At 45.1% G+C, this 27,792-nt stretch overlaps 1 protein-coding gene across 2 annotated transcripts in view; it reads right to left on the reverse strand.

Annotated features, from left to right (window-relative positions):
- Nucleotides 1-25,626, reverse strand: part of ARHGAP26 (Rho GTPase activating protein 26) — a 479,016-nt gene extending 453,390 nt beyond the window's left edge. For both annotated transcript variants that reach the window (XM_082835995.1, XM_082835996.1), the window contains exon 1: nt 25,423-25,626. In XM_082835995.1, coding sequence (XP_082692121.1) covers nt 25,423-25,576 — 154 coding nt within the window. In that variant the 5' untranslated portion in view covers nt 25,577-25,626. The remainder of the gene's footprint in view (nt 1-25,422) is intronic.
- Nucleotides 25,627-27,792: the final 2,166 nt, after the last annotated feature.

The raw sequence follows: 27,792 nt of genomic DNA on the forward strand, positions 1-27,792 counted from the left end.
GCATCCTTTATCTACCCTCAGAGGATCCAGTTATCACCTAAACAGAATCCAAGCCTCTGCCAGAGATTCCAGAAATACCTATGAGTCAGTCACCTCTGAGAGACACTCACACAACTATTCACCTTGCTACCCACTTGAAAAATGAACGAAGCCACTTGCAACATTCATCAATCTTGTAGATTACAATGCTATCTAATTATAAAGATACTTGTTGGCTCAGTCACTGCTTTTCTGTGACGCCTAAAATAAGTCTCTTAATCATTATGTGTCCCAGCTTTTCCCCAACTGCAAAACAGGAACCCTAGCATTTATGCCCCCAAGTATGCTTTAGGGATTAGGGAAATGATGTTTTCAATGCTCTTAGATGTACATCTGTGCTATTTAGTTCATATAGCTTTGATTATGTCACTGTGCTACTCAAAACACTTACACTGGCTTCCCAGTATCCACTAAATGAAGACAGTCTCTTCACTGTGGCACCCAAGTCTTCTACAGTCTAATCCCCAAAACCCTGGCATGCTTATTGCACAGATGCTCCAGCCAACCCAGACTGGTTATGGTTCCTGAGCAAACTCAGGCCTTTTCAGTCTCTGCTTTAGCTAGTGAGATTCCTAGTAGAATCTCACTACTACTAGGAACCCCTATTGCCAATCCCTCCTAAGTCCAAACCCACTGTATTGAGATCCAAAGTATGTGTAGGCGTTGGCCAAAGGGGATGGGGAAGGCACCAGGGATACCAGGCAGAAAGAACAGAAATATTCAATGGGCTGAACCCATCATCCATTGGAGAAACCAAAATAAATTTAGGAGGACTGGAACACAGAGCACAGACATGAAGACAATGTGAAACTAAGGCGCAGGCAGGGGCCAGAGGACGCAGGGCTCAGAAAGTACTATCAAGACATCTGCACCTTATCCTAAAAGGGCTAGTGAAAAGGTTCTTGGGCTTCCCTGGTGGCGCAGTGGTTGAGAGTCCGCCTGCCGATGCAGGGGACCCAGGTTCATGCTCCGGTCCGGGAAGATCCCACATGCCACGGAGCGGCTGGGCCCGTGAGCCATGGCCGCTGAGCCTGCGCGTCCGGAGCCTGTGCTCCGCAACGGGAGAGGCCACGACAGTGAGAGGTCCACGTACCTCAAAAAAAAAAAAAAAAAAAAAAAAAAGGTTCTTGAAAACAACCAAACTATAATACTTGATTGAGAACTGTTTTAGGGAAGGCAGAAGGTACCTCTAAAAACGTCTTATGAACCTCTTTCAACCCACTGTGCCCACCAATGAAATTCAAACTGTTTTCAGGAAATATCTGTGGCAAATTTAATAGTAGTACATCATCTCTTTTAACCTGAGATTATAATCACAGAACTATAGACCAAATAGGAAATTTAGCAATCATTTACTCTAAACCCTTATTTTAAAGATAAGCAAACTACAGTCCTCAGAGATTAAATGATTTGCTCAAAGACAGAGGCAATTTGTGGCAGAGTCAATATTCAAACCCAAGTCTCACGGATTTCTAGGCAAGGGAGAACAGGATGCAGTAAACATTCCAATATAGGAATCAAAGCATTCATTCATTCAGTCAACAAATATTTATTTATGTACCGGATGCTATTCAAAGCACGGGGAATACAGAATTGAACAAAGATAAATATCCTTGACCTTATACAGTTTTCATTCTAGTAGGGAGAGACAGACAAAAAAGAAACCATAATAAATAAATTATATAGTATGTTAGAATGAGAAACGTACTACAGGAAAAAGTAGAATGGAGAAGTAGGATGGGAGGGGCTGCCAGGTTAGACCTCACCGAAAAAGTGTCAATTGAGCAAAGACTTCAAGAAGGTGGAGTTTGCAGGATACTGAGGATTTGAAAGGTCATGTGATTTCTACCCATTCCATCATAATTTGCCTGTACAAAGTGCAGGTAATAGGTTGACATCCATCCACCAAGTTCAACAAACAAAAATCCACAAAACTAACATTCTCTCTGATATACAGAAAAAAAACAATTCTCCTTCCAGCTTTAATAAGAGGCCTTGATAGGCTGATGAACTGGAATGTAGTGAAAAAGTGGATAAGGAGGGAATTTCAGGCTGGAAGCGAAACAAGTACATATTCCACATTTTGATAACGAACCAAGACAATTTATTTCGGTTACTGCCAAATATGGATTAAAATGTGGGTCGCTTCCTGAACAGACCAGAAATGAAACTGAGATTGGCACCAAGTTCTCAAAACCTGATGATGAGTTGTCCAGAACAGAGAAAAAGCAGGCATCAAAAGAGGAAGAACAATGGAAATTACAACTCTTAGAGCTCAACCCCATCTTCCCCCCAGAGTATGCTGTGTAGTGGCAAAGGGTCACCATCATGATTCCAAGGAGCCAATACTTTCTGAGCCATCCTCACAATAACCCGATGAGGTGGGTACTTCTATCAGACTTACTTTACAGATGAGAAAACTCAGACAGCTGAGTCTCTGAGAGGTTAAAATGCCCACACGGTTCACAAGCAACATGGATAGGAATGGAACCCAGGTCTGACTCCACAACCCATACTGGGGCTCAGCAAACTGTGGCCCCTGAGCCACGATGGGTTTTACCTTATTAAATGGTTGTAAAAGAAAAAAAAAAAAAAAAAGGCATAAAAGAAGACTATGCGACAGAGACTGTATGTTGCCCACAAAGCCTAAAACGTTTACTACCTGGCTCTTTACAGAAAAAGTTCGCTGATGCTTGTCATCTAATCCACTAAACTAGCCATCAGCAGATTCAAAACAAGCGCTGCAGGATATTTTCTGCTTCCCAAATCATAAGTATCACAAGGGGAAACAGGCTCTGGAAAATGGAGAACTATTTTCGCATACTGGCTGGGCTGTAAGATAATCAACTGTCGCCTGGGAGGTTATGGATCTGCTACGTTACTTAATAGTTCTTATACAGAGTTTCGTGTTTTTTACAGTTTGTCCCAGCAGGGGCAGTCCCCTCTCACCCTCCTATCCACCGGACACCCCATGCCCTGCTCACTAGGCACGCGGCTCCCAAACACTATTCTCAGCTGCCCATGGTCTGCCCAATCCTGGTGGTCCCCAGGGCTTCCTCACTGTCTCATTTCTTGCCCTCCAGATCTGAATTTCCAGGGTTACTTTACTTAAAAATAGCCTGATAGCCCAAATTAACTTATCCAAACATGGCCAAGAACCATGAGATATTTGGGAAGCAGAGCCCTTTCTCTTCCCTGGATGACCCTGTTCAATCTATGCAGGCCAGGGTGGAGGAATTTTGTTGCCCTGGCAGCCCAGCAGCTATCCCCTCTTCTTCTGTATTTACAGCACCCTAATATTCCTCTGGGAAACCATCCATTCCTGACACTTGGAACATGGACCTCATATGCTGTTGACTCCACTCTGGGCTCAGGCCAGGGGAGCTTCAAGGATTATCTCAAGGATGTGCATGTGATTCAACAAAAAGCCAATGAGAACCACGCTCAGGGCTTCGGTTCGAACTCTTGGCCACAGGTCCTCTTGCCAACGTGAGGGAAGAGGCTGAGAATGGCATCAACCTATAGGAAAACAGCATGGAGAGATGCAGAGAGACTGGGGCCTACAGACACCGTGTGAGCCACGGGACCCGGGCTGGTCGGAAGTCAGAACATCCCTGGGCTTTCCAGCTCCAGACTACAATCAATTCTCTTCCTGCGTAAACAGCCTGGACTGGGTCCTCCCTCCCTCGAGATAGAAAGTGGCCTGTCTGGCATGGTCAGAGTGGAATGGAATCGTCATGTCTACAATGTGCTTTATGAAAACCGACTGCAAGGATGGTGATAACAAAAGCTGCCTTCACAGTCAGCAAAGTACCTCACCAACACTCCATATCCATGCTGACAGCAGGGGAAGCTCGCCTCTCTTCTCCCAACTGCTCCCGGAATGTGGGGCTCCCTGAGAGCTGTCCTTCTCATTTAAGGCCGAGTTATCTGATTAGAGCTGAGACCAGTGAGGCTAAAACAGTAAGACTCTCACAGTCAGTCTTTCAAATTAGTACACTTGATCTCCTCTCACCGAAAACTAGTAACCCTCAAGCCTCCAAGGGAAAACAGAGAAAAAAGGCAAAGGGAATTTAACAGTCAGTGGGTGAGTTCTCTTGCTTCTATTATGTCCAAGGTTGCTCGGCAACGGGCCTCAGCCTTGTCATTCCTGTGGAAGAGCAAAGGAACGAATGTCAGACCTCCAGGTCACGCAGCATGTCCTGTTTATGCCCCGAGACTCCAGGGCAGGGGTGGGTTCGTGCTGTTCTACAAAAGTGGCCAAATCCAGCCCACAGAGCACCTGCTGTCTTCAGGGGCTCTCCCACACTGGCCTCGAACTTTCCCCTTCAATGAACGTAAGCTGTGGATGTGGATGTGCCCCCAAAACAGATTAAAAATACTTTCAGAAACAGCTTGTTAGCAAAACAGAGAAAAGGTTCTGACACGGAAAGAGCTCTGTTTTTATTTATGAAGATAGTAGAAATCAGCAGGGAGCGGAGGGCATGGTGTACAGTCGGGAAAACACGGGCCAGCTGGTGCTTCAGGTTCAGGACTTTCTGGAATCCTCCATGATCCTGTGCATTCCCTGGTCACCTCCAAGGATTTGGATGCCGAAAGCACTGCCACAATGCTCTGTGACTCTAGGTCATGAGCTCATTTCCAACAACCGAGAAGTGAGTGGGGACAGAGATTTCTGCATTTGGCAACACGTTTTAGAAGTAACTGTGGCACCAGAGCCCTGCACAGTCAGTACACTGCAAGGGAGGGAGGGAAAGAATGTGGGTCAGTGAGTCTCTAGTGCTCAGATGTCGCCAAGCAGGGCATATGTGCGCACACAGAGAGACGTGATGCTGTTTCTTCTCTCTCCCTGCCCACTCCTAAATTAAATATCTAAGAACGGTGGCTTTCCACACAAAACAGAGATAGAGCCCAAGAAAGACAGGAACAAGAAACTGATGCTCGTGCTTAAATTCTATTTAGCAAGACAGCAGTCCTAGAAAGTAAAGGACTGTACGGGAAGCACTGTCTTTTGTTGGCCGATTCCTGTTAAGACCCAGTTGTCCACATAAAACTATCCAAATGAAGTGATATTCAATCTTGTAAAAAAGTCACTACAATGTTTCAGAAAAATTTTCTACAGACAGTATGCCTGGGTGGGAGTAATACCCTGGGAGAACAATGTGGTCCCAGCTGGAAACACTGTCAGCAAACAACATATAGCCTGCAACATGAACAAAAGAAATATTTTTTTAATATTTTTAGAGGAAAATGAAAAACAAGTCTTTTAAAATTGATTATCAGGCTTATAAAGGATGCCTTCCCATTTGTGCTACTTTAACTAAAATGATTGTTAAAACTTAACACCTTTAAATGAGAGGGTACAGAGACTACCCTAATTTTCAAAATCTCTCTTTTTAAAGAAAAAGACATGAACAATCAGCCTTGTTGACTTAAGAATCAGCTGTAAGTCCCTTTCTTCTAGGTGTGAAGATTATGAAAAGCATCACCTCATAGAAGGTTAACTGGCCCAGCCAAGGGGACCTAGGCCTCTCGCTTGGTGCTACTTATGACACAGATTTTAAAACGTTAGATTTCTCTTTCCTTTCCTCTGCCTCATAAACATAAAGATAAAGAGGTAAAGAAAGATCTAAGAGAGAAAAAGAGCCAGCATAGACAGAGGGATGGGCAGCAAGGAGGAGGCGGGTGAAGCATCAATCAACCCTTCGTTCTGATTCTTGCCTTTTCTAACTCATCAGCATTTCCTGTGCTACCCCAAAGGTAGACTGGATTGTCATCCGATCAGAGCAGTCACATCTGATCTGTCCAAGAAGGACTCTTTAAACAAAATAAAATCTAAAGAGAACCAAGAGATGCTCGAGGCCATGAACACTTAGAGTTGCTTTCAGAATACACAGTCAAGTGGTCGGGCTCTTTGAAGGGACACTTGATATCATTCATTCAACACGCACTGGGGAGTTTAAAGGGTGGGACAGGTACATTACCTATAAAATGGGGTAACGGCATAGAGGAGGGGGCCACGTGGTCAGGGGAGGACTCTTTAAGGGGACCTTTGGCTGAAACCTGAAGGAGGAGAAGAAGCCGACCGCATGAAGAGCTGTAGCAAAGGTGTTCCAAGCAATGGAAAGGTCCTATGGCTAGAAAGTGCCTTGTCCTGAATCCCCAGAGAAGCCAGCCTAGATATGTTCTCAGAATGTCGTGTGCTGTTGTTTTCCTCAGAACCGCCTGAGTGTTCAAGTCTGCTGAGAGACAAGAGTGATGGGGAGGTGGCGGGCGGGGGGGAAATAAAAGGACTGGAGTTCGAAACGGGAATAACTCATGACCAGAGGATGGAGATCACCAACCTCCACTTAACACCAACACTTATCTAAAAGGCAACTTTTTGTCCAGACCTGCAACAGATACTTAGGTTAGACTTAAGGATAGAACTCCCTGTTAGAAGTCAGCTGCCTGCTCAAAAAAGTGAAGGTGGTCACCTCTAGGTAGTGAGGCTAGGGGTGGGGTGGGACAGGCACCCATGGGATGTGTTACTTTTAGAATGGCTTCTGACAAGTCAGCATCCCAAACAGTCCTGAAGAAGCTGCAGAATCTTGTGAGTGGATGTGTGTAAAACAAAGACATCAATATAATAATGACCAGAGTAAGAAGCCCAGTCTAATTTCTAGAGATAATCCCTAATGCATGGGTTCATCTCCAGTGAGAAAGCCAGAGACTCAGATGTAGACACTGCACAAAGACAGTTTTTTAAACATCTATATTATTCCTACCTTACAAAAGGTGAAGTAATCAGTCATTAGAGTAGCAATAGCTGCAGTGATTTGGGCCCAGATGCTGTTCACAGCTAGCTCATTTAACCCTTATAATGTTCTCAAGCAAGCACTATTATTCCCACTTTATAAATGAAGAAACAGAAGATTTAAAGGAATGGGCTAAGATTATAGTCAGCAGCATAGCACTGGTTGAGAGCAAAAGAGTTCACAGTGGATAGAGGTTCCAATCCTGAGTCCAATACTTTTTACTTGGATGAATTACTTTTGCTTTCTGTGTCTCAAGTTTTCCAGTCTATAAATTGCGGTATTAGTACGTACCATATAATACTGTTGTGAAGGTGCAATGAAATAAAGTTTGTAAAACACGTAACAAAAGGTTCTGACATATAATAAAGTTACATGGTGGTAAACATGCCACTACTATTATTATTGTTCAAATGAATGTAACCACATGCATTCAATATATGGGACTCTTCATTCTGTGGAACTCTAAAAAGACATCTTCTCTTTGTCTCCAAGGTTCTGCTCAACTGGCAGGAAAAAAAAGGGAACAAGTAGAGAGATGGGAGCTGAATCTTAAAGATATGGAAAGAAATGGGACAGCCTATATAAATTTGCTTAAGGAGCTAATGATGGCATAGCTAAAAGAAAGTTCATTATAGATTGGTTAATGATCATGGAAAAAAGAAAGAAACAACCTAACTGTCCAAAAGGAGGTCATTAGTAAGTCTTGAAACAGTACACATGGAATATTACACAGCCACTAAAAACAATCTCAGAGAGTGGGTAATGATATGGAAAGATGATCATAACCTGAGTAGAAAAGATGATAAAAACCATCTCTAATCGGTACTATTGGTATGATTTGCATTTTATTCACCTGTAATTTCTAAGTTATCTCTCATCAACATGCATCACTGGTATAATCAGAAAAAAAATTACAAGTTTGTTTTTGAATGCTTGTTTTGTTTTGTTTTTTTAATGATTAGCCTACATGATGAAAAAGGCCAGGGATATACACCTCAAAAGAAGGCAGAAGGTGCATCCTGCTTTTTTCATGTTAACGACTTTGTGAACCATGGGGTTGTCAGCGGGAGGGAGAGAGATGTAAGCTATCTGATCCAGGTCTCATTTACGTATGTCCAAAATAAATTGTTTCCAGAGATTCTACTGATAAAGACTCAGATTTCATACCCTATCCTTTCCTAACCTATCCTAAATAGGTTTCTAGGTCCCTAATTGGCATTATAAATATACATAATTATATCTGGACCTATTCAACTAACCCAAATACCATGCTCTCATTCAGTGTCCCCAAATTTATTTTCGTGAAATATAAATCACTGACCCACTTTTGTTGAAGACAATCTTAACAGCACCCCCATCTCAATGATAAAAAATGAGGCTTGCCATCAGGTCCCATTAGAGAAGAAAAAAATAAGGTCCCCATCAGAAAAGCTAACCAGCTGGCCAGCCGTTCTATACCTTCTCTGGTTCTGAGCATCCTTTCACCTCTGGAACCTAACACAGGAAGTGTAACAGGAAAGGGGACCCCACACAGTGTTTTCTACAAGATGGGACCACTGATAGCCCACATCTCTTCCCGGTTCTACAGATTCACAATCACCTCAAATCTAGAAGTCTTTTTAACTACAGCCCTAAAACTCTGGAAATTGGTTTCAGGTCATTCCCTTCACAAAAGTCTTTGTTTTTCCCAAAATCAAGAGGTTAGAGATCAGTCACTTTTTTGGCCCTTTAGCAAGGCAAAATGGAGTGGGGGGAGGGCACAGTGAAAGAATGAGAGGAAAAAAGAAGGGAAAGAAAAAGAAGGGACAGAAGCAACTGAGAGAAAGAGAAAACAAACAGATGGTAGAGAATGTGTTAGCTACATCTGGGCTGGCATTTCCTAGAACGATACAAGGTCTTTTGTAGGGAAGAAGGACTTTCATGTTAAGACCTTAGATAGCCCCAAACCACTGCCATTTCAGCACCTATGAAACTTACTTCTTTACCAACAGTTCCTAGAATAAAGCTAAAACCCTCCAAATGTGACTATCCAAATCAGTGTATCACTGAAATTTTTTCCTCTGTAGAAACAAAGGATGTTACTCTCTTCAGCTCAAAACAAAGGCATCTACCTACTGGATACTGGGTGTTCCTTCCCACTTAACACCAGGAGATTACTCTCTCCAAAGTAAGATCAAAACCCAGAGAAAGACAGGATAAAAGAAGTCCTAACCAGAGACCTACATGCACTCAGGAATGAGTGTGAATTAGTCCTGCCGCACTAGCACATTTGTCAGGGGGGTGAACAGAACAGAGAAGGAGTTCCAGATTCAAACACCCTGGCACTGAAACTGCAGCATTCTGGAGAAGCACAAATTGGTTGAATGCACTGCAGGAAAAGGATATGTAGCTTAACACGATCTAAGGACAAAGCAGACAGGAGAGCACCACACTTTGGACCGTGGGTTAAAATCCTGAGGAAGTGGTTGCGTAGGGCTGGGGGGAATGGGAAGGATGTTGGGGATGATGGCTAAGGAGTGCAGGGTTTCTTTGGGGGATGATGACCAAACATATTCTATAACTACTTGTGGAGATGGACGAAAAATTCTGTGACCATACTAAGAGCCATGAACTGTACACTGTAAATGAGTGAACTGTGTGGTATGTGAATTATATATCTCATTAAGCTGCTTTAAAAAATCCTGAGACAGGACCTCCAAGGTCTCTGCCCACCATTGCCTAACCCCATGCTGGCACATTTGAGGAGCTCAGTATCTTGCTGCTTGAGGTGTCACAGTAAGAGACATGAGTCATCATCCTTCTCCTCTGTAACATTTCACAAGTCTTTCATTTAAGATAACCACCAAAAGCATTTCAATCTTCTTTCTTAAAGAGACTCAGTTCTCCAGATTTGAGGGGAGGGGGAAGATGAGACCCCAACATTCAGAACTGAAACTTGTGAAAACAAGCCAATTTTGGGTTCTCGTCAGTTGATGACCATCTTTATGCTTGAACTCTGTGCCTCAAAAAAAAAAAAAAACCCAAGCCCTGTTGGGTTGTCTTTTCATTGCAGTATGGCGTGAACTCATGCCAGCCGGAAGAGGTGGGGGAGAAGGAAGCAAGCCAAAGACAGATCCCAAAAGACACGGGGGCCAAAAGCTCTCAGTTCCACTCCAGTTTTCTATGCAGTGGAGCAGAGCTTCCCTGCTGGGAAACTGATTCCAAGCATGCTGGCTCTGTAAAGAGGAAATGGGATTTCTTTCTGGAGCCAGAACCATCTTGTAGCTCTACACAGAGCTGGCAACTGTGGTAGCTTGCTGACCTTGCACACTGAGCTCAGGGCGGCCTCGATCAGAGGGCCAGGAGACGGCAGCAAGCAAAGCCATCCGTAGTCGCCAAGGCCCGGTCAGAGGACCAGATGCCTCGGGCGCAGCCGGGACTGGGCGAGGCATCCATCCCCAGGGCTTGCCTGGCCTCCATACCTCCCACAGCCAGAGTTGTGAGACTGATGCTGGGCTGGGTACCGGCCCAGGGCAGGATTTGTGTCAAACATCTCAAGGCACTAGTCAGATACAATAGGCGGCAGGAAAGCCGCAGGGCCCATCTCCCCCGGGGGTCCCACCATCAGTGGCTGCGGTCTGCTTTGTCACCCAGCCCTCCCACAGAGGCTGAAAACCAGCTGAGATCAGAACAGAGATAAGGAGGAGCGGTTGCCAGAAATGAGTTGCCCGAGGGCAGCTCTGAGGCAGCAGGTGAAGATGAGCCTTCTCTGGGTTTGGGGCACCTCACCTTCCAGGACCATCCGCCAGTCCCTCTACTGCTCTCCCCAAGACAAGAGTCCCCCCTAGCTGTGCAACAGCTCTGACAGCTCATTACGCTTCCTCAAGGTTTTTAGAGAAAAAAAATGTGCAACGTAATTACAAGCTCCGACCCCAAATGACTTTAACCCTGACAGGACTCACTGTGGGAAAATGTGTGCCCTGTGACTGCCCGTGAGCATGAAGTTTCCCTGCAGGAGCTTCTCCGACCCCCAGTGCCACAGAAGGGTCCTGGCTCACAGGCCAAGCTCATGGGACAACTGGATCCCAGGCATGGAGGCACATGCTGAGATATCTGAAGTCGGGAGAACTCGCACCCTTGGGAGACAATCCCCCATCATTCCTTGACCTGCCATAACTTCCCCTTCCAGATACCTGAGGATGGCCGGCACAGCTGTGCACTGCAAGGAGGGGACAAAGGATCTGAGACAGGCTTATGCAGAATCTCCTCAGGCCTATTCAACTTAATGTGTGGTCCGAGGACCCCCTCCATGCAAACCACCTGCGGAGGTCCCTGCAAAGAATGCAGATTTCCGGACCTCACCCCAGAGCCTGTGTACCATAATCTCCTTGGGGGGAATCCAGGAATCTGCAATTAAGGAAATTCTTACACACATTCACATTTAAGAACCACTACCTTATAACAAGGACAATCTAGAAATGACAATAATGACATTCCGACTACAGGGCACTTACCATGGGCCTGCTTACCCTGCTACTCACAATACCTACAAGAATCTCATTTATTCCTCAGAATCATATTGGAAGGTGAATATTTATCACCCTCGCACTTAAACTGCTCTCTCTAGTTTCACCTCCAAAGGGCAAATCCAAAGACCTTCGAGCAAGCCCTCACCCAAACTGCCAGGAGGACACACCTCGTACTTAATCAGAACAAATCTCTCCATCCCTATTCTACCCACCTATTCTGCGGAATGTGGATATTCCCCACAATTTCAGCCCCCACTCTCTCCTCTTACTCCGTGCCAGTGGTTCTCTACCGGTGCTGCACATTAGCAGTACCTGCAGAACCTTTAAAATTGCCCAGGCCCAGGCTGCAGCCCAGACAAAATTACATCAGAATCTCCAGGGATGAGTCCCAGACTCATCTACCTGGAGGGGATTTCAATGGACAGCTAAGGTGGAGAACCACTGCCTGGACCTCTAATAGCATCTGGTGAAACCCAAACCTACAGCAGTACCTCCATCTCTCTCTAGAGCACCTGACCTGTGCTCCCCACCACCTGGTAGGTGTCTCCACCTGTAGGTCCCATGGAAACAACTCAGCAAGGACACTTAACCCTGCATCCCCCATCACACACCATGGTTCTTCTCCTGGGGTGCACAGTTCAGCCAGTGCCCCAAGCCCTAAGACAGAAACCCTCGGGACACCCCTGCTCCTCCCTCCTCTGTCCACTGTTGACTACGTTCTCCTCTTCAGCCACACCAGCAGGTCTCCCATGAAAAGTGCCATGGAATCTTGATTTCTCCTCTATAATTTATGGGCGTTCGTTTGAATATTCAAATAATGATTCCATTGAGTAAAACAGATTTTCAGTAAAGTGTAGTCCCCGCCACTTGCTCTGCATACTCCCTGACACAGTGCCACCTACCCTGACACCTGTACCTTAGTCTGAGAAGCACATCTTTTTTTTTTTTTTTTTTTTTTTTTTTTTGCGGTACATGGGCCTCTCACTGTTGTGGCCTCTCCCATTGCGGAGCACAGGCTCCGGACGTGCAGGCTCAGCGGCCACGGCTCACGGGCCCAGTCGCTCTGCGGCATGTGGGATCTTCCCGGACTGGGGCACGAACCTGCGTCCCCTGCATTGGCAGGCGGACTCCCAACCACTGCGCCACCAGGGAAGCCCATGAGAAGCACATCTTTGCCCTTCCCTCCTCTCCCCTCCCGGCATGATGGCCACATGATGTCCGTTCTCCCACACACTTCTGCTTCAGGGCAGTGCGAAGCAAAGTGGAGCTCAAATCACTGGTAAAATATAGGACTATTTTAGATGATACAATGACAAATATTGTTCAATTTAATGATTATGATTCAATGACTATTTAAAGATATTCTAGAAAAAAATATATTGCTAACCACATCAAACCTATGATTTCAGAATGCTATAAAGTTCCCGTTTGAAATAAACATAATTTTTAATGAGTAGACTTTTTCAAAATAAATACATGTGGTAAAGGTGGGGCAGAAATAACCTAGGTGTTTTAAAAGACTGATGGTTAAGAACACTGTTTCCTTGGACTTGATGTCTTCACTTGCCTCTCCCCAAGTTCTCTGCTCCCTCCCCCAGAGACCCTTTTAAACTGATAGGAATCATTGTACTGTGGACTGTCTGTTCTTCCCTGGCCTCCTGAAGAGCAGGGACTATGCCCGCCCTGTCCCAGAACTCCACTACCAGGAGCCTTCCACCCCAACGTGAGCAGTCCCAGGCATGGGAATAGAGACCACAGCCAACACGTGCCTTCCCCCAGGGGAAGTGCTAAGCTCTGCCGAAGAGGCAGCCAGAAGAGAGAAGGACAAAAGCGGCCAGCTCCCTCGCCACCCCCCAGAGAAGCTTCGCCGACAGACAAGGTGTGCCTACTGGCCCAAAGTCAGGGTCTCCAGTCACCAAAGGTGGGAGACTGCCCTCCTTTACACCTGCCAAACTTCCGAAATAATGCGCACACTGCACAAAGATAAAAACTCAACAGCACCCTCACTAGAACCACAAACAAGCTCTCTGGCGCCCCGCATGCAAGTGATCCCCAATCCAGCTCTGTCTCATTTTAGGGAATGACTTTGTTGTGACTTCTGATCCCAGAATGAACAGTACACACAAACTGGGGAGTAGGAAATGGAGAAAATTCTAAGTGTTGTTTTATTACAGACGCCACCCTATAATGAACCAAATAGTGAGTTTCCTTTCTACTCTAAAATGTGATTTATAAAATTCAGTTCACTCAGAGCTTTTCAGAAACACTCCTATGAGATATTCATTGAAATGAAAAATGTACATACCCTCTGGCCCAGCAGTTCCATTTCTAGAATGCATCCTACAGATCTACTCACGCATATGCCCATGACAGGTACCAGGAGGTTCACAGCGGCATTGCTTATAATGGTAAAAGGTTGGAAATCATCTAAATGTCTACTATTTGGGGACTGATTAAATAAACTATGTTATGTCCATACAGTGCAATACAATGCGATGCTAAAAATGAATTTGCTCTATACGTACCAATGTTGAATAATATTCAAAATACATTAAAATCGTGCAAAATGCAAAAATATGCAAAACAGTGCATATGGTATGCTACTGGAGAAATATATAAATCTGTATTTGCTGGCACATGCATAAATTACATCTGAAAAATATTCAAGAATGGGTAAAATGTTGCCTGCAGTAGAACAACTAAGGATTTGGAGACAGGAGAAATTTGAGGATGCTCACATTCCTTCTTGTCCCCTCTAAATTGTGTACTATTTATAGGTGTTACTGACATAAACTTTCGAAAAAGAAACATAGGTATGAATTAAAATAAAAATGCTTTTTAATTTTGTTTCATTTGCTCAACTGATAATCATCTTCTACACCTGACCCACAAGTGTGATAGTGAGATGTGCAGTCAGGAATCTGTTACGGTTTGGGTCCTATCTGCTTGACAGTCTCTGTGGCACAGAAACAGCCTCAAGTTCAACTCAATCTGCCTGTAAATCTATCTAAAGTCTCACGGGAGAAGCCAGTTCATATTTTCAAAGTGTTCAAATCAGCCTGGAATAAACTTAAAAGCACATTTGATAGCAAGATCAGATGAGCTTTGAAACCTACCTGTGGTGTTTTTACAAACCATGTAAAATGGGGTTTATTTTGGCTTTTCCTGTGTGGCAGCAGCAGGAGTCAAACCTTAGCTACTGGCTTGGCCCAGAGAAGCCAGCCAGTTAACAAGGTTTGATCCAGAATTCCCAAGCCCCTCAACCCTTTGTCCATCTGGCAAAGAAAACACACACACACACACACACACGGACACACACACACACACACACGGACACCCCCAGCCCCAGGAATCTCCTCTTTCTAAATATAGTAAGTACTGCCCAGTCTCCAAGCTCACCCTCTGTAGCATTCTGTGCCTTCCAACCGAGGTGAAATGAGCCAGATATAAACACACCGTGACAGCTTCTGGCCCACACTGCCAAGCTGTTTTCCTTACTATTTCCTCTCTTTCTCCACTCTGGGTTTCTACAAAAATGTGTAAACCCCAGTGACTATAATTTGTAAATATGCCTTTGGCCACTAAGGCTATTTTCCTCACCCTACCAAATGTGATTTCCCTGAAATTTGAGGTCAGAATAGCCTATTATATATGGGCAAAGCCACATCCCATCTCCCATTTTATCTGTAAGAACTTGCAGCTCAGAAAGGATTTCGGACAGGTCCAAGGCTAATTAGGACACAGCCAATTAATTGTAATCTCTCTCTCTCTCTCCCTCTCTCTCTCTCTCTCTCTCTCTCTCTCTGTCTCTGCCCCCACCCCGCCCCCACCCCCGGTTCCTTTAGAATCCGTGTCAGTGCCTAACAGAAGGGCTTGTTCAGGGATGCAAGGACCTAAACAGTCGATGTCAAAGAGCTTTAAAAAATGGAGGCTGGCAACAACTCCACCTTGAGGAATCTATCCCATGGAACTCCTGGGACCCACACACAAAGGTGGGTGTGCAAATACTCACTGCAGCACCTTCTATGCTGAGGCAATCCAAATATCCCTCAACAGGAGACGGGGTAAATAAGCCATGGTATCTCCACATAGCAGAGCTCTCTGCAGGCATTAAAAAGAATACACTGTGTATGTGTACTGACATGGAAGATCTCTAAAAGAGAGCCTCAACCAGAAAAGCAAAACACAGAATAATGCATATTCTATAACCCCCCCCTAAGAAAAAAAATATGCACAGAAAAAGGACAAGAAAAAAAGCACACCAGTGGTTAACTCAGGCAAAAGGCTGCTTTACTCTGTATAGTTCCACACTCTGTGATTCTTTTATGATAACGTATTCATGAACTGCGTACATGAATTTTTTTGTCTTTGCACTGTAAGATTAGGTCATCCATTCATACTGTTCATTTTACCTCCAAAACTAATCCTTCCCAAGTCATCTTTATTTCAGAAAATAGCACCATCATTCACAGAATTGCTCCAGCTAAAAACATTTGAATCATTCTTTTTTTTTTTTAAGATTTTTTGATGTGGACCATTTTTAAAGTCTTTATTGAATCTGTTACAATATTGCTGCTGTTTTATGTTTTGGTGTTTTGGCCCTGAGGCATGAGAGATCTTAGCTCCCCAACCAAGGATCGAACCCACACCCCCTGCATTGGAAGGTGAAGTATTAACCACTAGACTGCCAGGGAAGTCCCTAATCATTCTTGACTTTTATTCTCAAAGTCCAAATCCAATCAAATAGCAAATCTGTGGGCTCTACTTCCAAAAACACCCAGAATCTGACCACCATCTCCAGTGCTGCCACCCTAGCCCAAGGTGCCATTGCCTCTTACTTCACCTATTATAACAGCCTTCTAACTGCTCTCCTTGCCTCCATTCTTGCCCCATTAAATTATTCTCCACACAGTGGCCCCCATAATCTCTTAAAAACACAAGCAGGATGATGTCACAACCTCCTCCTGGCTTCCCATCACACTTAGAATGAAACCCAAACTCCTTTCTGGGACTCAAGACCTCTAGGACCTGGCTCCCGACCTCTCTCCCTGTTCATTTGCCATCACTCTGCTCCAGCTACACTGGCCTCCCTGCTAGTCCTCAGACACCCCATGATCTCTCCCACCTCACGAATTCTGCACCTGTTACCACCACCTTAAAAGCCCTTACTCTAGGCTAGGGCTTGGAGGACACAGTAAGAGTGGAGCAAAGCTGCATATTTGAAATGAAAGTCTTCCTCTGGTGGCCTAAGATATATAATTTGGAACATACTGGGTTATAATTTTAAAAATTGAAACTAGGGTCAGTCAGAAATTTAATCTAGAAAATCCACTTTGTTAGCTTCATACTGGCATCCCTCCTTTGGCTAACTTTTAAAAATGCAATGGCCTAAACAGGGTAGCAAAGTCACCTTCATGAATTGCTTTCCCCAATAGCTTGGTGGTGCTAATGGTTCCTCCCTGACCCATTCTCATGTGGTCAATTCCTGGGATTTGTGATCATTAGCTTACACTGGCCAGCATTAGGAAGTTCAGCCTGAGGCCTCTGCCCGGAGGGATGCTGGCTGGCCTAGCTGGAGCAGAGATCTGAACCACAGCCGTGTCAGAATCACCTTCCAAGCCCTGGAATGTGAAACTGATCAGTCAAGTGCATCTGAGGTTGAGGTAAATGGAAGCAGAAAGTCCTCAAATGAGGGCAAATAGAGAAAATCTACCGAGGGGAGTGGTGTTCACTTAATCATCAAAAGTTTTATGGGACTAAAAAAAAAAAAAAAAAAAAAAAGTTGTATGGGACAAAGTAAAAGGATAAAAAAAAAAAATCCAAGGTATAGAATAGTGCCCAACAAAAAGATCTGAATAGACATGTCAGCAAAGAAAATGCACCAATGGCCCTTAATCATATGAAAGGATGCTCATCATCGTTAGTCATCGTGGAAATGCAAATTAAAATCAAGAGATATCACTTCACGCTCACTAGGATAGCTACAATCAAAAAGACAGACAGTAACAAGTACTGGTGATGATGTGGAAAAACTGAAACCCTCAGACGATCCTGGTGGGAATTTTAAAGGATGTCTCTGCTGCAGAAAACCTTTCGGCAGGTTTTTTTAAAAATTAAACATAATGGACTTCCCTGGTGGTGCAGTGGTTGAGAGTCCGCCTGCCGATGCAGGGGAAACGGGTTCGTGCCCCAGTCCAGGAAGATCCCACATGCCACAGAGCGGCTGGGCCCGTGAGCCATGGCCACTGAGCCTGCTAGTCCGGAGCCTGTGCTCTGCAACGGGAGAGGCCACAACAGTGAGAGGCCCGCGTACCGCAAAAAAAAAAAAATTAAACATAAGTTTATTCATACATCCGAGCAATTCTACTCCTAGGTAGGAAATGAAATAAGAAATGAAAACACATGTCTGCACAAAGACATGTATTTCAAGGGCTGAAATTATTCTGCATTATACTGTAATGGCCAACACACGTTATTATACGTTTATCAAAACTCATAGAATATACAACACAAAGAGTGAACCCTAATGTAAACAATGGACTTTAGTTATAACACTATATCACTTTTGTAACAAATGTACCACCTGAGAGGAAAGGGTGTGAGGGACTCTATGGGAACTCTCTATACATTCCACTCAATTGTTCTGTAAACCTAAAAATGTCTCTAAAAAATAAAGTCTATTAATTATATTTTTTAAAAAAGGAGGGAGGGGAGAACTTAAGCCTCAATCAGTGTGCTGAGTGCAACAGATTAGATGCAATTTATTCAATCCAATTGAGAACAGAATAATTGGATTAAAGTGGAAGGACTTTTTTTAAAGCCAGTGTTATATAAAAACTACAAAATCTTGTTTGGATATAATTTGCGGTTGTTTATATTTGTATGAGAAATACTCCAAATGTCAGTACTGCAAATTACCACCGTTTACAAATAATTAGGAAATGCCTTTTTTTTTTTCTTTTATTTGAAAGGTGCTAAAGCAAAGCAAAGGAGCTGAGAAAAAACTTTTTGCTACCTAACTCCATAAGCATTTGTTCCATTAGGATTCTGTGAGTAATATAATTACTCCTAAACAAAGCAGGTTGGCACTGAACAGCCTTTGGGAATTTATACCATTAATGAAGGACTCACCTCACTACTATAAAAAGCCTACACCAAGTCCTAAAGAAGTATAAAAGGGTGACATGCTCTAAGCACACAACTCTTGATGTTGATTTTTTTTTACTCTTGTTTTAATGAGCAAAGAGGATGAACTATTTATCTTAACAAATCAGACTCTAGAACAAGTTTTTGGCCTCCATGTTCAATGCTTTATTACCCAGTTAAAAGAGAATAACTTTCAGTTATAAAATAAATAAGTCATAGGATGTGATGTACAGCATGGTGACTATAGTTAATAGTACTATAATTGTATATTTGAAAGCTGCTAAGAGAGTAGATCTTAAAAGTTCTCATCACAAGAAAAAGAATTCGTAATTATGTATGGTGACAGATGTTAACTAGACATACTGCAGCGATCATTTCATATTATATACAAATAGCGAATCATTATGTTGTACATCTAACATCTAAACTGTGTCATTTATATCTCAATTTTTTAATTTTTTAATTAAAAAAATAAATGAATGCTAGGAACGTATGCATTTTCTAAAAAATATTTAAAAAGAGAGAGAGTCATTGGTAATCGGTGCTACTACCCCCAAAGAGCAACTCTACTGCTTCAAAAAGCCAAGAGATAATCAGACGCCCTCATTTGTCTCACTAGCCTACAATGGCTCTTTAATCATATGATGAAGAGAGAAACACAAAACTTCAGAGCACAATACAGAATCTTAGCTATTCTTTGCTACTCAGGACTCAGAGTCTGAAAAAGAACGGGGACAATATTCTCACTTAATCTAGCACCTGCTGCATGTTTCTTCTTTCTAGCGTCTAGATCTCCGAACAATTTGCATCTTCACTGCCAGCGTGTCTACTGAAGCACTGAAGGGTCATGTTCAAGAGAAGGCCCTGCAGTCCACGGTCAGCTTCAAAACTTGGTTGCACAACTTCCTAGCTGTGTGACCTTAGACAAGTTACCCAAACTGTAACGTGCACACAAATAAGTATTCATCCCACCGGACAGAGGTATAAAGACTCACGAGACAATGTGTGCACTTAGCATAGGGCCGGGCCCTTGGTGAGTGTTTAATAAACAAGAGCTGCTGGCGAGGTTTCAGGTTTTCTGTTTGCTTGTTTGTTTGCTGAGGAAACTGACAGTGCCCCCAAGGTCTTACAGCGTATATGTGTTAGAGCTCGGACTAGACATCAGGTCTGCCTGATAACAGAGGCCTGGCTCCTTGCATTGCAGTCTGCTCCCCAGACCTGGGTCTCCTCAGGCTGCATATTATGGGCTCCAAGTTAACTCGTCCGAGTCCACTTCTTAAATGAACTCAATACTGATGTGTTCCCTATCTACATAAAAGGGCTGGAGCCATATATAAATGCATTCTTGGAAGGCATCTTGTGGAAGGACTGCTATAAAGAGAATGTTATGTCAATGCCCACTAGGATTACTAATGTCCAGAATCCAGACCACTCTGAAATGTGGCATTATCCGTGGAGATGAGTGGTTATCAACCCAGGACGAGAGAAGATTTCTGAAACATTTAAGACAGACATGCTTTTTCTGGAACACGTCTGTCAGACTGGGCATTTAGATTATGGCAGTTAATGACAGCTTGCACTATATAAGAATATAGATATAATTTTTACTTTATTTTTTTTTCCTGTAATGTGAGTTTAGGGTCCCTATTGAGCCTCATGAATGCCCTCTGGCAAATATTATTAAAACTATTTAGATCTCATCTTTTTTTTTTCCTTAAGTAATGCACTACCTAAATGTTCTTTCTTCATGCCTTAGCAAAAAATCTTATAAGTGTGATCTCACTTAAGTACATCAGACTTTTTATCTGTCTCTCTGCCTAGGGTTCGAGTTCCAAAATACAGAATTTTGCTTTGTATATATAGTTATGACTACAGATTTATACAACCCTATTTCTGTTAAAAGATAAATGTCCGTTGAATTTAAGATTTGATTACTGACAGACAAACAGCAGCTAAAATTTATTGTTGTGGGTTTTGCTGGCATTCTTATAAAACTACTTATTTCTGCTAAAATTCTCTTTGGTTGCCTTGGAGATGTGATGCAGGTCAGAATTACTAACCTCCGCAAATACAATGAAAAAGGCATGTCATCCCCAAAAAGTCTCATGAAAACTATGGTCTCATAGTTTTTTTGTAAAAAAAAAAAAAAAAAAAAAAAACAAGTGTCTCCCGGCAGGCTACCAACCACAGAGTAAGGCTTTTTTCAGTATCACACACCCTGCCCCAACTTGACTGAAAAGCTCACTGACAGAAGTGGTTGGATCCTTGGTCTTATTTTGGTAGTCTCCCCTGCGTCCTTCAAAGTACCATGAACTAGAATGAATCCATCCCCTCCCCCTCATGAGACACCTGGGTTTTCCCTAGGACATGGTTCAGTCTTTGGGACTCCACCTCTACTTAAACCCCACTGAAGAAGAGCAGCTTATGGGTTCAAAGTTTCCCACCTGAAATTCCAATCAAGAAAACTGTGCCTCAAGATGCCCACCACCATCTAAGAGAAAACTATTAAAATTACACTTCTGATATCCAGAAGGGGCAAATCCATAGAGACAGAAAGTACATTAGTGGTTGACTAGGGCTGGAGGGCGGGAGGATGGGGAAGGAGGAGTTGAGAGCAAATGGTGGGGAATGACTGCTTATGGGAATGGGATTTCTTTTGGGGGCAATGAAAATGTTCTAAGACTGACTGTGGTGATAGCTGTACAGCTCTGCGAATGTACTGAAAACCATTGAACTGGATGCTTTAAGTGAGTGAACAGTATACTAAGGCAAATTATATCTCAATAAAGATATTCTAAAATGTGCATTCCTGCCCCACTCCTCCCACCTAAGACTATCAAAATAAGAGAACTCACTCTGTCTCAGAAAGAAGTCACACTTAAAGGGGTATATCCCCAGCAGCAAGTCCATAAACCAACTCTGAAGGTGGAAAGAAACACAGTTCCTGAAAACCCACATCACCTCTCAAAACCAACAGCCTAATTCACTTTCAGTTCTGTGAAACCACATTTGGTTTGCCATGGAGTCCATGAGACAGCCAGACATGAAGTCCAGTGCATTCTGCAAGCTTTTCCTGCAAGGCAAAGAGAGGCAGCCAGCTCAGCCACTGGATGGAGGGGGGGGGGGGGGGGATGGTAGAGGGGTTAATCTAGCAAGAAGATGGAAAATTTAAGCTATCAGAATGTTATTAGGAACAACAGAGATGTTGAGAGACTTTTTATTTTTTGTCTTTTACTTGTGGGGGCTTTTTTGTCATAACCATGACTTTATACAAATAGGATTACCAGGCTTCTTCCCACCAGTGGTTAATACATACACAACTGTGTAAGTTACCAACAACTGGCGTGAAGAAGGCATGGGCCTAACTCCTTGCATCCAAATCAAAAAACTGTTCATTTGGATGGACAATTCTGCTCTTAGTGACTCTTGCTCCAAGTCTCGACAACCCTGAATGCTGGAAGATCATAACAGCTATCATTAATTGAGCAATGCTATGCACCAGGCTTCAAGCTAAGTGCTTTCTTTACATGCACTGTTTCATTTTGTGCTCACAGCAACCCTAGGAGGTCAGAGTGGCTACTCCCATTTTACACCGGAGGAGCTCAGGCTTAGTGACTCACCCAGAGTCAATCAGTAGGTGATGGTGTCAAGAATGAAACACAGAAAATCCTAAAACTCTTAATTCTACAAGTCTGAACTTCATCGCCCACCTCTATCATCTTTACAGAAAGAAAAAAGGACTAAAACACACAGAATCCTCTTGACTGAGACACAGATTAATCAGGGCGAGGAAAGAGTGCCCACAGAAAAGGCCTGGACAAATCAGCACAGAAAAAAGTGACTCGGAGTCACCACATCAAACAAGAACTTTCTCCAAAAGCAGGATTTTTTGAAATGTAGGTCCCAAATTATTTTATTGCTTATCTTCCATGTGTCCAGCCCAGAGGTTTGAACTCCAGGGAAAGACTTCAAGGAGTTCATTTGTTTATCAGATTATCAAGGGGAATCAAGAGACAACAGACCTACAGTTTTGCTTCAGAGTTAAGTGCACAGGCTCTGGAATCAGACAACTTAATTGCTGTGATGCCTTGGGCAGGTTACTAATCTCTCTGAGCTTCAGTTTCCTCCTTCATAAAGTGGAAGTAGCAAGAATAATGATCTAGCTGAACTTCAGCAAACCCAGTTTTATTGTCTCAGATTAACACACAATGGAAACCTTAACCCAAAGATCTGTGAAAATTAATTACAAAATAAAACCATAAAATTTTAGAGCTGGAAAAGCCTATAAATCATCTAAACCAGTGTTACTTACACAATTATGTATTTATTTTTACGTATGTATTTTTTAAAACACTGGCTTTACATTTACAGCAGTGATAAAGATGATCCAAAGAAAATGAATACACAAACACTAATATAGTAACATACAATGCAAGAAGCACCTAATGACAACACAATGCCCGAAGTCTGGTAAATAGTAATCACCTGTACCCTTTTTAAGAGGTCACATGACCTGTTCAAGCAGTAGTAAGAATAGAAGAGTATAGTTAGAAATAGAGCTGGATATTAAGAGATTAGAACACCTAGTTCTCCCCCAAGTTACAGAGCTGGTCCATTCCACTAGCCAATTTGAATAACTCTTTAATTTTATCACTGCACTGTTTCCTCCTACCCAAAGAATTCTTACATGCCCTCCCCACCCCCCAAAAGAACAGTAGCAGGCAAATAAACTGCCAGTCACACAAATGCATCCTCCTCAGACTCAAGGCTGAGATAGAAAATGCAAGTCCAGATTCCAACAGGCTTGGTCCAGGGGGTCCATTCTGGGCAAGAGGGATGGGGCAGAATTAAGAGCTCAGCATCAGCAGGAACTCCAGCTCTGGCTCAGACCATGTAGAGGCTCAAAAACCACCCTGCCGTTAGAGCAGGGTGGCTCTGAGCTAGTGATTTCTCCAAGTCTGTTTTCTCATTTGTAAAATGAGTAACAGTACATGAGATAATTTGTGGCTGAAGCAGTGCCTGGCATGGAGTAAGTCTTTACAACCACAGGGGCAGCAGAACTGTCACTACTACTTCAGTGCCTGGGGCAATATCTAACACACAGAAAGCACTCTAAATGTTTGCTGAATAAAGCAGAGGCCCAATTAAAGCCAGCCTGAGAGTCACTCAAAATTCATGGGCCCGGGGCTTCCCTGGTGGCGCAGTGGTTGAGAGTCTGCCTGCCAATGCAGGGGACAAGGGTTCGTGCCCCGGTCCGGGAAGATCCCACATGCTGCGGAGCGGCTGGGCCCGTGAGCCATGGCCGCTGAGCCTGCGCATCCGGAGCCCGTGCTCCACAACAGGAGAGGCCCGCGTACCGCAAAAAAAATTTTTTTTTAAAAATTTCATGGGCCCAACCCATAAGTGGGCCCCTAACTTACTCCAAACCGGGGTCACATATTCCCTGAACCAACGATGGTCCTCGTCATTGACAAAAGAAGAGTCTGTTCATATGCTTCAGGTCACAGCCTCCAGCAGAGACCCTGCCTCTGAGGAGCCTTATCATATCAAAGTTCCATGTTTATTTCACCCCAAAACACTGGCACTTGCTGCCCTGGGGCTCCACTGTCTCCCTCTTCATTTTTAGAAGCAACAGGCTCACAAAATGACACCTCAGGCACTTGACTTTACATCTCCTTTATAGAGGCTTGGGGACAATTCTCACAGCTAGGGCCCCACTCTGCCAATGCAAGCTTTCTTAGCTGAAAGATACCACCTGTGAAGAAATCCATCACAGAGAAAGGAAAAGTCAAAGACAATTCCACTGTCTGCCTTTTTTCCTGATTCTCAAAACTAAAAGATGGACCAAACTATTTTTAAATGGGTAGACTGAAAAGGCACCCAAAAAAAGATCTCAACAATCCAAGGCACTCAACAATCCCTAGAGCACTCCTGTTTGGCCAGAAGGAGACATTCCCTGGCTCTGCAGAAGACGAGGCAAATCATACACAGAATGCAAAACTCATTTCTCCCCTGCCACAGGGAAATTTGCAAAAATTGTTTTACAAAAGGTTTGAGGATCTATAAGGATGAGTTTAAACTTCTCCTTTCTGAGTGAGGACCGAGGACATTCCTTCTCAGACTTTTGAGTTTTCAAGGATATTGGGAGAGGTAAAAAGGGGAGCGAGGGAGAGGGAGAGGGAGAGGATATGTTCGTTCTATTTTTAAACCCTCGCCCACAGTTTAGAGTAAAGGAACACTCTGATTCTGTACTCCCACCCTTATCACCTTCTGCTAAACACAAGAATCAGAACCTGCACACGTACGTGACCCTGATTCTAGATCTGGGTGGTACAGGCTGCCAGTACTCCAGAGAATCTCGAGCTGACAGACCATCCCACCCACCCCTTCTCTGGGCAGCAGCTGTGCCTTTCGGAGAACCCGGCGGCCCTGAGCAGGCTGGCGCTGCGCCCAGGGAGCGAAGAAGGCACAACCCGCCTTTTTCCGAGGGGAGGCAGCGCCCCCTTGGCGGGGCCCACTCCATTCCCAAGGCTGGGCACCCAGGGGTGAGCAACTCTTCCCCAAGGGAGCGGGAGTCGTGGACGCGAAGGGGTTTCCCAGCAGGCTGCGGCGCACCAGGCACTCCAGTCCTACTCCCAGGACACCTGTGTGCCGCGCACACCCGCCGCGGCGCCCCAGAGCGCCACTCGCGCTCGGTCTCCTCCCAGCCACCCCGGAACGCAAACGGCCGGGCGACGGATCTCTTCCCTTACCGTCTTGTTGCTAGTTCGCCCATTTTACGTATCCTTCCCGCCCCACTACAAGCATCGACACCCGTCCCTCAGCGCCCGGGGGCAGAAAACCAGCCGGACACGCGACCCCCAGGGCTGAGCGCCTCCCGACGGCCCCTCCCGCCCCCGAACTCCGTCCCCGCCAGGCTCGGGGGCACTCACTCTTGAGCGCGCTGACGAGTGACTTCCCGTCCTTGATGAGCTCCTTGATGAATTTGTTGGTCTTGTCCAGCTCCGCTTCGTGTGACTTGAGCGTCTCTCGGAAGTGCGGGCTGTCGAGGCAGCAGTCGCTGAATTCGAGCGCGGGCAGCCCCATGGTGTCTGCGGCGCCCAGACTGGGGGCGCGCCTCCCCCGGGGCCCCGGCGGCCCGCAGCCCCGAGCACGCACGCGGCGGGACCCCGGCCGGCTCCCGCGACGGCCGCCGGCTCCACAGGTGTGGCGCCGGCTAGCCCTGCGCGCGGTGTCCGCGGGCGCGCACGACTTCCGAACCGAGCCGGGACTCGAACGAAGGGCGGCTGCTCCGGCGGCGTGCAACCGAGCGGCCGGGGAGCAGGAAGCGCAGAGACGGACCCGCAGCGGCGCCGGGAAGGGAACGAGAAGTCGAGCGAGTGCAGCCGCCTCCTCCCCGCCTCCTTCGCCTGTTCGCTCTCCAGCAGCCTCGAGCGCCCTCTCACAGCAGCCTGGGCCGCTCCGCCGGCGTTCGGACCGCACTAACGTGCTAGCAATGACCTAATCCCAGCCAAGCCAATCAGACGTCCGGGCCTCCCGGGTACGCCCGGCCCTTCCGCGGCTATAACCCAATCAGCGGTGTCCGGAGGCGGGGCCTGGTCCAGGGGGCGGGACCCACGCCACTGCCTAGGTCCGCAGCACAAGCTCCGCCCGCACCCGCCCGCGCGGTGTTGCAGACCCGGAGACCCGAAGGTGAGCGCTGCGGCATGCCCCGTACCTTGCCCGCCCGCAACCGAGATGGTGCGTCTGAAGGTCTGGGGAGCGGAAGAGCCTAGATGTGCCGAACATGAAAAATCTGGGAATTTAGGGCTGCAGTCCCCCTCACACTTCAGGCAATCGAGCTTGCACTCAAAATGCAGCCTCCTGCCCCAGAGGAACCCCGAGCGCACCAAGCGACCACATCGCCCCTAGGAACAAGCTCCTTCTTCCAGTCGAGCAGAAAATATTTTCATCTTAAAATTACCAGCTCTTCTTGCCTGCAGTCTTCCCGCCCCCTACAGTCCGGCCCCTTCACGGCCACTCCTACTCAAAACCCGCCCACGGCTGCTCTCAGCCGAAGGATCTAACATCCTTACGAGAATTTCAGCCGCCTGTTGTTTCACTGCTGGGCACCTAACACAATTTTACATAATTACCTCCACTGCCTGTCGTCCTTTGCTGCATCGTGAGCTTCAAGAACACGAGCCAGTTTTCTTGTGCGCTGCCGCATCCCTAACACCTAGAACAGTGGCCGGCATCTAATAACAGATATTAACAGATATTGAGCGCTTACCGTGTGCTATGGCGATTGATAAATATTTGTGGAATAAATGAATGGATCCTTTCCCCTCCTACCCCACCCCACCCCCAATGCGTTGCCCTGTAGCCCTTTGGTTCCACCACAAGTATCAATCCAGGCAGCTCACGCACTGCACTTGCCAGGCTGGATCCCACTGTGTCTAGTGCTGAACTGTGAACTCCTAGAAGATAGGGACTGTCTTGGAATAAAATATTTGTATGTCTAGGAACCAGCAGCCCTCCAGTTAGGTGGTTTTGTGTGGTGGGGGGGGGGGGTTGTTGCTGTTGTTTTTCACATAGGTCTGCTATGTTTAGGCACTAGGCTAGATGCTAGAGATGCAAAGATGAATAACACAGAATAAACCTGACTGCTACTGGTTAGTGGGAGAGACAAGCCTGGGTGCTCAGGAACGTGGAGAAGGGATTGCTAACTCAGGGAGCCAGAAAAGGCATTGATGTCGAGGTACTGATTTATTAAATGCATAAATGAATGAATGTGATCTATTTGCCAGTTGCAGCTACAAATTCAGACTTGATAGCAGGCCCAAACAGCTATCAGATGGATAATTAAAACCCTGAAAATAGTTGTTCCTCACCTGCCAAGAATGAGAAAGATGTGGAATGGAAGTCCCATGAAACTAAATCTGTTTAATGCAATATCTTGAGCACTTAAAAGTAGGTGTTCTGACTCTTAAATGATACATAACAAATCACACCAAAACTTAATGGATTAAAACAACTATGATCTCTTTATTTTCTCTCATAATCTCTGTGGGTCAGGAATTTGGGAGAGAGCTTGGCTGGGTGATTCTGGCTTGGGGTCTCACACATGTTTGCAGTCATATGGTAACAGGACCATCTCCCTCTCTTCGGGGGGCTCAGGACTTCACTGTGTGGTCTCTCAATGTGGTCTAGTTGAGTTTCCTCACTGCATGGCAGCCTCAGCGCCCCAGTGTGAACGTTCCAGCTCACACGAGGAAAGCTGAATCACCTTTTATGACCTAGCCTTGGAAGACAAACACTTC

Source organism: Leucopleurus acutus (genome assembly GCF_964270905.1).
Source record: "Leucopleurus acutus genome assembly, chromosome: 3".
Taxonomy (NCBI): Eukaryota; Metazoa; Chordata; class Mammalia; order Artiodactyla; family Delphinidae; genus Leucopleurus; species Leucopleurus acutus.